The following is a 10865-nucleotide window of genomic DNA, read 5'->3' as shown; positions in this document are numbered from 1 at the left end:
GGGATCCCACCTAACATAACCTGGTGCGCCTCACATGCCTGGGCCCTGCGCCAGAATAGGACGGAGAGGACCAAGCTGTGCTCAGACCCAGCTCTTGGCTGTCCCCCAGTGATGGTGACCATCGGGTCCATATCTGAGGGCAGGATGTCAGGTGCGGGTTTGCAAAGGGCTCCCTTCCTGAAGCTTGATTCAGGACACCAGGCCAATACTGCCTTGTCTTTCTAGCCCACTTACCATCTCTGGGCCAGGGTGGAGCTGGTTTGAGTCCCAGTACCCTGGCCTTGACCTCCTGAGGACTGGCTCATGGCAACATTGTACCCTCCAGACATGTCCTCACTGTCCATTTAACTGTGAGGCCTCCTTGCCCTGCATTCCCTGCGTTCGAATCCTAGTTAGCACCCTTGGGGTCCTCATCACTGATCCCCAGACTCAAACCCTTCACCCCTAACCTCATCCACATCAGGCCTTACGCCGGGTGAACACTGGGGTTCCATACCTGCTCTTGCTTGGCATCCTTGCCCACCTCAGGCACCTGAGTCACCTCCTTACCTCCCATTCCCAAGGAGCAGAGACGGGCAGTGGTGTGAGTCTTCCACCCTCCACAAAGGTGTGCTGGCCCTCAGTTTATCCTCTTGTTCTTAGCACTGCGGAGTTTCTGGCTTCATTAAGGAACCTGGCCCTCTGGCTGGAAGGCTCCTTATCTGCTCCACTCTCGGTCAAGTCACAAGAAGCTGTAAAGAGTGAATGGAGAAGCTATTAGAAGCTATTAGTACCTTTGGCCAATTTTCTCCAGTATCATCTGATATGACTGTCTTGGCCAGAAAATCCTTTAGGCCATCCACAGAGCTGCATCAGATCTCACGTGTGTGTGTTTGTGTGTGCGCACGCGCGCGCGTTGGGGAGGGGGGTATACAGCCTTGTCCTTATGTATAGGTTTAACAACCATTACCATCAAAATATGCACTCCTCTAATCCCAGGACTTGGAATGCTTGGCAGGATTACAGAATTGCAGGCTGGAGGCCAACCAGAGCTAGCAGGATTGTGACACTGTAGAGCCCTTACTTATTAGAACTAAGCAGCCAGGTCCCCACCCCAACCTTGACAGCCATTTTCTATCTCCTAATCCCTTGGAAATGGCAGCATCATTAGCAAATTTCCAGAGTGCGGTCTAGAGCTTTGGGCTGTCTTCTAGCCCCACCAACAATGTGAATGTCTTTCATGTGGCCAACACATGCTCATTATCCATTTGCATATTTGTATAGGATATTATTGTGGTTACTTATTTATTTTGCAGTGCGAGGGATGGGGCCTAGCCTTTCATATGGTAGATAAGCACTCTATGCTCCAATAGTTTTATTGTGCTATGAATCCTGATGGCTTTTGTTGTCCTAGTTAGGGTTTCTATTGTGATGAAACGCCATGGCCAATAGCAACTTGGAAATGAAAGGGTTTATTTTCCTTATACTTCCAGGAAAGTCAAGGCAGGAACTCAAGGCAAGAACCCAGAAACTGGAATTGAAGCCGAGGCCATGGGGGTTCTACTTACTGGCTTACTTCACATGGCTTTCTCAGTCTACTCTCTTAAAGAACCCAGGACCACCAGCCGAGGGGTGGCCCCACCCACAATGGGCTGGGCCCTTCCACATCAATCATTATTTTAAAAATAAAGTCCTGCAGGCTTGTCTACAGCCTGATCTTATTGAGACATTTTCTCAGTTGAGGTTTCCTCTTCTCGCCTGAGTCCAGCATCTCAGGTGTCTGCCAGCCTTCCGTATGTCCTCTTCACTGAGGGTCTGTTTGTAGCTTGGCTCATTTCTGAAGGCTTCCTTTCTGTTGCTGAGCCTCTAACGCTCTTTGTGTATTGTAGATACAAAGTCTTTGTTTGGCCTGTGGAGGGAGTGTGGTCTCTCCCGGTCTGCAGCGCCTCTCATGGCACTGAACAAAGGTTGTACATTCTGAGGGTGTCACTTCACCCCTGTTACCTGTCACTGATCATGCTTTTGGTGTAGTGTCAAAGAACTTTTGATCTAGCCCCAAGAGTTTGATCTGTTGTTAATATTCCAATCTGTGATCCATTTTGAGCTGAGTTTACAGAAAATTTGATGGTTGAGGTTAGGTTTTTGTCACATCCAGGAAGAAACAGCCTTGGGGACATTAAAGAATTACTCAGTGCCATACAGCAAGGGTCTGGGAAAACAAGGGTCCTGGTGGAACCCATGTGCCTTTTCCCAGAACCTACAAGCCGAACAGCATCTGGGCAGGCTCCTCGAGATGGGCCAGGATGTACGAGGTGGAATGTAGCGAGCAACTTGATTACCTTGAGAGGGTCATTCAGCTGGTCAACACACTTGGGCAGCATTTGCCATGTATTGGCTATACTAGGCATGTAAAACCCAGGATTCTCTCAGGAACCTCATAGCCTTAGTGTGATGGGGAGCAAGGCTGACAGAAGTTGTAAGGTTATTGGTGCTGAGGAGGATATTGCTACCAGACCTGGAAAAGCCAAACATCTGTGAGTTCAGAGGAATGAACTTAAATTCCTTAGGCTTATGAGGAGGGAAGGGCCATCCAAGGACTGGGAACAGCAGATGCAGAGGCTCAGAGATGTCCCTAAGAGCCTGGGTGCTGCCTGCTGTTGGGGAATGAAGGTGGTCAAAGGGTCAAGGTTTGGCACAGTCCCATCCTTGTGACCCCCCGTGGGGTATGGGGAAATGAAGTGGAAACTTCTGGTTTCTTTGGAAAGTCAGCTATGTTGGATGGTGTTTTGCTGGGGCAGACACAAGAAAGGATGTTTTTGTTAAAGCAAACATGTGAAAGGACACATGATGTCCGATGGGAAGGACACAACAGACAGTGGATGACACTGGATGCTATTGGTATGCCTTACTATTGCTTATTGGTCATTGTTTGTTGGGACTTCATAGAGAGAAACACACCAAAACACTTCCGGTGGTGTGCTGGTGGCTTCTTGCTTCCGAGGACTTGGACTGATTGGCAGAATAATGTAAGCTGATAAAGACTCATGATTTTGCTAAGACAGATTCATGTGCTGAGGCAAGACCCATGGAGGATACGTGATGTTTGGAGGGAGTATAAATAGGATCCTACGGACAATGACGAGGGCCTTGGCTTGCTTGCATAGCTAGCTTTGCAACGCTTCTTGGGTCTCAAGTCTTCGCTGATCTGCGCTTCATTGAGAAAGGCATAGTAAAGAACTTCTGGTATCCCCGGTGGTCCTGGTTCCTCAGTGTCTCCTGCTGATTCTGCTAAGGCCTGGCTGTCTCTGCTAGGTTGTGCCACCGTGGCTGATTCGTGTTTGCTATCCCGAGTCTACCAAACTGGACTGCTGGTGTATTTGTGTAGTGTTTGTGAGTGGATTGAGCTGTCACTGCTGACGCCTGTGAACTGAACTCTGATTTCCTGGCAATGCAGATGGGATTTGCTCCAACGAACAATTTCTAAACAAGTCCACTTCCCCTGTATCCTAATAACCTTTCTTTTCCACTACCTCTGGTGGGTGGTAGGGAGGTTAAAATGCTTAAGAACCATTATTAAAATTAGGCTTGAGAAAAATTAAAGCTTACAGGGAAACCTCCCAAGACGATGCTCGGAACAAGCTTTGGGCAGACTGGTAGGTAGATGGAACAGTGAAGAGATGACATCCTGTCCCCAGGAACCAAGCTGGACTTGGCACTGGCCACAGGGAAGGAGGATGTGGGGAGGGAGTTCCCAGCTCTGGTATGGCCCCCTGCAGGATGGACAGATGACCCGGTAAAGCAGCACTTTGCAAGAATCCCCTGGCTGCAGAAGCCAGAGCCCTTACTGCTCCAACTGCCCTAGAGGTGGCACTCTGGGAATCTATCAGCCTCTGCTACTGTCCAGCCCAGGTATCCATAGGAAGGAAGACTCATGTGAGGAGTCCGAATCAGGCACAGAGAACTTGGGGGATCCCCTTTAAGAGTCATTATGTGCTGGGATGCTGTTTCTTCCTCCCAGGAGGGTTGGGTTCACCAGTGGCAGAACCAGCAGGGCTGGGCCAGGATGCAAATCTATGAGTCCCAGGCCCATGAGGCCTCAGGAGACTTCCACAGGGTCCCAAGCTCTCTTCTGGGACCACCTGTGTGTCTCAGGCAACTGTTTCTTCTTCAGTGCTATAAAACTCCCCAGGTGAGGAGGTGGGAGAGAGTACCTGAACTGTGTGGGGGCTTGTCCTGAGAACCTTTCTCCCTTTTCCTCCTTAGGCCATCCTCTCTCCTCCCTCCTCCATTGTACCTCCTCCCTCTTCCCTCCTCCCTCCTCTCACTTGCTCATTCCTTCAATCAGCAAAAGTTCAGACTATCTCCTTTGGGCCCAGCCCTGGGCTGGGCGGTGCCTGGAACTTGAGATGATTCAAAACTGGTCTCTGCCCTGGGGTGCTCCAGCACTGGTGAGGAAGGAGGCGTAGTAAACAAACAAGAGGAACTGATCCTGGGCCTCAGGAGGTCTAGGCCAGTGGACAGGTGGGAGCAGTCAGGAGCCTCAGAGGAGGAGCAGGAGATAAACAAAGGTGGCCATGGGGGTTAATGGGACAGTAGCATGCAGGGAGGAAAGCCTATGTCTGCAGAGATATGGAGGCATTCAAGTGCAGGGTGTGTACTAAGAAGCACAGCAGGTAAGATGGTCCTGGGAGCCGGGGTGCTAGACAGAGGCAATGGGTGGTATGCGCCTCGTGATGTGCGGGTGTTCCCTCTCCTGTCTCTACTTCCACATTAAGGAGGGTGTAGAGGCATCAAGCACCAGCACAGGGTCACAGCTAAGGCACAGCACCAGGAACCCCTGGCTTGGGGCTGGGAACAGGAATAGAGGCAGCAGCAGGGAAGATATCCAGGGACCTAAGCCCCAGGGACTAGCTCTGGGAAACTGAGGCAGGGTCTGAGGGGCCACCAAGGCAGCTCAGGCTAGCCTGGTGTGTGTGTGTGTGTGTGTGTGTGTGTGTGTGTGTGTGTGTGTGTGTGACACAGGTACTATTTCTCACAGATGATGTGGGCTGTGTGGTGCCATCCGAGTGTCTGCGAGCCTGTGGGGCTGAGATTGGCTGCTCCAACATTGCCTACCCGAAGCTGGTCATGGAGCTGATGCCCATAGGTGAGTGACTATCTCATGTATTAGGTGAGTGACTATCTCATGTACAGATGAAAGGTTCTGGTGAGTGAGGGTTGGAGCTGTGGGGTCCGCCCTACATCCTGCACGAGTCCCTGTACCATCCAATCGGCCAGACAGAAGTGCCCAGAAGTAAGGCACACGCTTCCCACGTCAGCTCTTTCTCCTTCCTCAGACTGCTTGGCTGGGTTCATCTTCATTTAAAGATGGGGAACTTGGGGATGGAGGGATGGTTTGGTGGCTGAGAAGATCCTTGTGCAGAGGATCTGGGTTTGGTTTCCAGCACCCATATGGAGACTTCTCTGTAGCTCCAGTTCCAGTGGACCAGACTTTCTCTGCTGGCCTCCAAGAGCTCCTGCACATGCAGATGATACATAAACCCATGCAAGAAAGCATACACATAAAGGAAACCAATCTTTGTTTCTTACCCCTCTTCCCTTCTCCCTCTTGCTCTGGCCCTGCTCGCCTCTGCCCCTGCTCACTGTGGGCCCCGCTTGCTCCAGCTCATAGTTTTTTGTTTTTTTGTTTGTTTGTTTCTCATTATGGATGGTTGATTGCCACCATGTGGTTACTGGGATTTGAACTCATAACCTCCAGAAGAGCAGTCAGTGCTCTTAACCGCTGAGCCATCTCACCAGCCCAGAAACCAATCTGAGAACAGGAAGGGCTAGAGATGTGAAGTGACCTACCAAGGTCCCAGGCATGTGTGTCACCTCTGCAGGAAGGCTGCCTACTGCCTTGTCATGATCTCTTTATGAACTTCTAACGAGGAAGCTGAGGCCCAGGATGACATGCAAACTAAAGTCCACTGCTCACTCCTTTGAGATCAGGAGTCCAGGATCCTCAGTACCCATATTTATAAGAATGAGCTCCCCAAAGATTACAGTTGCTAGTAAGCAGAGCTATGGGCAGGCTTTGGCTTTCCCCCATGGTTCCTTGTGGTAGCCAGGCTAATCAAGTTTTGGGTAGTGAGTTCCCCAGCCAAGGAGGTGTGCAAACAGAAGCAACAGTCTAGGGCTGGGGGAAGTCTCACCCTAAGCTCAGATCTCTGAGCCCTGCAGTCTTGACTCATCTGGATGCTAAGATTCTTCCCTCCTTCCTTTCCACCCGAGATGTGGATACACATATCTGGGAATAGACCTTGGCTCTGCCGTGTGCCAGTGGAGTTATGTAGAGCAGGCCACTTCTCTGCTTGCAGCCTGATGTCCTCATGTGTAAACTGGGGATGAGTCTACCCACCTTAAGGGTTGTTGCCAGGATTAAGCCTAAAGACACAGGGATACTGCCTGGCATGGGGCCTGACCATACCATGGACTCCCACCTCAGGTTTCCCATTCCCCTTCTATACTGAGACGAGGACTCAGCCTAGCCCTGACATACACTTGTTGGGTCTCTAGCCCTTTCTAGGCCTTGAGCTCCCTGTCTGAGAAATGGGTACAATAAACACCAAGTCAAACCAGTTCCTAAACACTCAGGAGGCAGGACAGGAAAATGTTGGGAGAACCATGACTTAACTCACTTTCCTTTGGGCCGCATCCTAGTCAGCCTGAGGATGCCTGGAAGCCACGCTGCAGAGCCACCACCCCTTTCTAGGAGTGGAAGGTAGAGGCAGGGAGTCTGTCTGCTAAAGGAGGGGACACATAGGAGGTGACCAGACTGAGTGCCCCAGCACTGAGTGTTCTGAGCCCTTTGGAGCCCGAAATCCCAAAATGCTGCCTTGCTTAGCTAGGGACTTCTCACTCACAGGAAATAGTAAAGTGGATTTTTAAAAAAGATTTATTTATTATTATATCTAAGTACACTGTAGCTGTCTTCAGACACACCAGAAGAGTGCATCAGATCTCATTACGGATGGTTGTGAGCCACCATGTGATGTTGCTGGGATTTGAACTCAGGACCTTTGGAAGAGCAGTCAGTGCTCTTAACCACTGAGCCATCTCTCCAGCCCGTAAAATGGATTTCTTATGCCTTCCCTCCACCAAGGCCCTTTCCCAGAGACAAGAAGTAATCTGCCATGCCTGCTGGAACTTGCTGTGTACAGGAAGTGGTATGGCTGGGAGTTCCAGAGAGTAGGCCACTGACTGTCCAGGTGTGGCCTCCCTGCACAGGGTCCCATGCTTGCTCCCCCTGGCCCTGAAGCTGTCTCTTAGGCTCCCCACTCTCAGGCAGGTTGGATCCTCCCTCCAGTGAAGCTGGGGCAAGAAAAGTGGTTTGTCAGCTCAGGATCTGCAGGAGGTAGGACACCAGAACTGAGAGCAGCCTGAGCAATGGGTAATTACTTCCTGGCTCCAGGCTCCAGCACCCTTTAAGAAGTCTCCCACAGCCTGCCATTGGCTGCCTCTTGAGTCCTGCTCACTTCCAGTGTCCTCAGCTTGCCTCCCTCCCCGCAGGGCAGGGTCACAGTGGGGGGCTCTGTTTTGCCCTCAGGTCTTCGAGGGCTGATGATCGCAGTCATGATGGCCGCTCTCCTGTCATCCCTGACCTCCATCTTCAACAGCAGCAGCACACTCTTCACCATGGACATCTGGAGGCAGCTTCGGCCCAGGGCGGGAGAGCGGGAGTTGCTGCTGGTGGGACGGTATGGGGGAGGCAGGAAGGGACTTCTCCAGGACCGCTATCTGCCTGTGGGGGTCCTCACCAGATTTGGGTTTTGAAGGATGCATAGGAGTTTGCTACGCAGAGAAAGAAAGAGGTCAAGGTATCCGGGGGTACCTTTGTCATCCTGAGCTGACCCCAGTTACGGGATTTGGCTTCCCCAACTACACCGGGGTTCTTTCTGAGCCTTCTGGTTTGCTCAAGCTACCTTACATGGAACCCAGAGCTAATCCTCAAACTGGCCACACCCAAGCCACAAGGGTGCCCCTGTCTCAGGCTCTGAGGACCTGCCATTTCCTCCTGCCACTCAGTTTTAACTTACTCAGCCCAGCACTCAGCCCACTTCTAAGCCCTCTGCTAAGAGTTCTGTCCTCTGTAGAGTGAGCACTCCCCACTGTGCTCCGGACCACCACCAGACACCTCCCTCCAACGAGGGACCATAATATGTCCAAACGGACCCCTGCAGGACACTTCTGCCCTACCCCTGTGCTTGGCCCGTGTGCGGTAGGAAAGGCCAGGGCAATGGAGAGTGGGCACCTAGTGTGCCCGCTCCTTTCCCACTTATGAAGACTTCCTCCTGGAGCCTGGCTGCCAGGCCTGGGGCAGGGGCTCTCCCAGCAGTTGCCCTGTAATGCAAAGCAGCCAGCTTAGGTGAGAAGAGCCCTGTTGGGGCATGCCTGGGAGCCAGGGTGTCATGAGCTCATCAGCAGGCAGGGAGCCTCTGGCTTCTGTAGCCGTTCAGGTTCTTATCTACCAGATCTACTCCCATGACTTCTGACCACAGGCTACCCTGCAGCTGCTATGTGACCAGAGGCTAGTCCTTCTGAGACAGCTTTTTCCTTGAAAGAAATCCCTTCAGATTCCCCTCTCTTAGGCCTTGAATCTGAACATCTCCCTGTCCCACAGTGGGTCCCCCATTCTCTGGCCTGGGACTGTAGTAGCCCTTACAACCCGGTCCGTGGCCCTCATGCCTCCTGTCTCCCTGGTCTCCCAGAGGCTGGCTCTCCATAGCTCTTACTGTAAGCCGGAGAGCTGTCAGAGGTAACCGAGTTGGGGTGTTGTGAACGGACAGTGGTGCCCCTCTTCTTTCCTTCCCTCCCTGCTGCTCCATCCTGTCTCTTCCCTTAGTTCTATGTCCATCTGGGCAATATGGAGGACTCAGAAGCCCCCTCCTCTCCAACACACACTGCACCAGCCACCTAGGAGAGAGTGGATGTGAACGCCCCCTGGAGGCTGTTTTAGGAAGTGGCAGCCGCCTCCTCATCCAGGGGTTGGGTTTGAACGACGGACTGCAGTGAGAACACAAGGCCCAGGAGCTGCGCAGCCCTCCGGCTGGAGGGTGGAGGGCGTGTCGGTGGGGGCCGCCTGGCTTTGAAGAGGCCGCGCCCAGCTGTGCGCCAGTCTAAGGGTTAATTAGCCTCAATCAAAGCGGCACCTCCTCCTTCTGCCACTTTCTGCCCCCCAGCCTGGCCAGATGCAAAGTGGGAAGACAGGGTGTGTGTGTGTGTGTGTGTGTGTGTGTGTGTGTGTGTGTGTGTGTGTGTGTGTGTGTGTGTAAAACCCCACCCGCCTACCTGCACACAATTCCTCAGTCCTGCATGATGCCAGGGCACGGGCTTCACCCACCGTACTTCTGGGTGAGGGGGGGAGAGAATTCAGCTAGGTGGGATTCTAGCTCTAGCAGGGTGGTGCAACCTTCGAGGCCTTAGTGTTCCTTCAAGGCCTCCAGACCCACACTCCCCCTGGGTTCCCTCAGCCGTGGGACGGGTAGGAGGGGTGGGTAGCTGTTTGCAAAGCCAACTCCAAAGTACCAGGAGCCTCCCGCAAGGCTTTTGGAGGAGCGAAGGGCCCGCAGGCCACTAGTGGGTAGATTGGGGTCACCCGCCAAGGAAGGACCGAGGGCAGAGAGCCAAGGATAAGCCGGCGGGGATGGTGCAGTTTCTGCCAAGAAGTCAGAAGATCCGTGAGTGTTCTAAGTCCCACCAGGCTGGCTCAGAGGCGAGGGCCACTGTGTCATTCATTCACCGTTCCCAAATGCCCGGTGAGCTCAGGAAAACACAGCCGGACCCAAGCACGGGCATGCCTGTAGATGTGGCACACAGAGCGAAGAAGGCAGGAACAGAGCTGAATGACTGGCAGGGAACCATGGCAGGGAAAGGAGCAAGAGCTCCTAGTTCTTAGTGGCCTGTGCTGAATGAAATGGGCAGAGGGGTCCAGAGGCAGGTGTTTTTTTTTGGGGGGGGGGGTGCGGTGAAGAACTGATGGCAGGCTGGCCTCTGCCCCCTGCAGGGTGGTCATCGTGGTGCTCATCGGTGTGAGCGTAGCCTGGATCCCTGTCCTGCAGGGCTCAAACAGTGGTCAGCTTTTCATCTACATGCAGTCAGTGACCAGCTCGCTGGCGCCCCCTGTCACTGCCATCTTCATCCTGGGCATCTTCTGGAAGAGAGCTAATGAACAGGTGGGTGGCACAGACAATTTCGGTGGGATTCCCTTAAGGGTACTCCGAAAGTCCTTTGAGATCTTCCTCTGTCTCTCCTTTCCCCAGGGGGCCTTCTGGGGCCTGATGGCTGGGCTGCTGGTGGGTGCCCTGAGGCTGGTCCTGGAATTCCTGTACCCGGAGCCACTGTGCGGCCAAACAGATACCCGGCCAGCCCCCCTCCGCAGCCTACATTACTTGCACTTTGCCATTGCTCTCTTCCTCCTCACCTGTGCTGTGATGGCTGCTGGGAGCCTACTGAGCCCGCCCCCTCAGCAAAGACAGGTGAGGCAGTTCTGTCTCCTGACCCGTTACCACAGGCCCCATTCCTGACCTGTCTCTAATGGATTCCTGACTCTGCTCACATCCAGATGTGATGCCAGGTATTCCCACGGGTGACTCCTAACCCTTGCTGGCCCAGACCCTCCTCTTTGAACTAAGCTTCCTTCTTTAACTGACCCGAGTCTTCTCTGGGGCTGCTCTCTCCTTTTCTCACACCCTTTCTCTGCAGATTGAAAACCTCACCTGGTGGACTCTGGCTCCAAACTGGTCCTTAAGAACTAAAACAGGTGAGTGGGTAACATTGCTCCTCAACCCTTCCCAAGGCCGGGGCTGGACGTATGGACACTAAAGTATAGTCTTAATCCCTCACTG

General features: G+C 52.9%; 1 protein-coding gene across 1 annotated transcript in view; it reads left to right on the top strand.

Moving 5' to 3' along the window:
* Positions 1-10865, top strand: part of Slc5a10 (solute carrier family 5 member 10) — a 47627-nt gene that overhangs the window by 36392 nt on the left and 370 nt on the right. The window contains exons 10-14 of the mRNA XM_021211954.2: positions 5018-5125; positions 7568-7718; positions 10025-10193; positions 10281-10496; positions 10723-10780. Of these exons, the coding sequence (XP_021067613.1) occupies positions 5018-5125; positions 7568-7718; positions 10025-10193; positions 10281-10496; positions 10723-10780 (702 nt within the window). The remainder of the gene's footprint in view (positions 1-5017; positions 5126-7567; positions 7719-10024; positions 10194-10280; positions 10497-10722; positions 10781-10865) is intronic.

Source organism: Mus pahari, chromosome 14, assembly GCF_900095145.1.
Source record: "Mus pahari chromosome 14, PAHARI_EIJ_v1.1, whole genome shotgun sequence".
NCBI lineage: Eukaryota > Metazoa > Chordata > Mammalia > Rodentia > Muridae > Mus > Mus pahari.
Note: the sequence above shows the minus strand (reverse complement) of the source record. Positions and strands in the feature narration are given on the sequence as shown.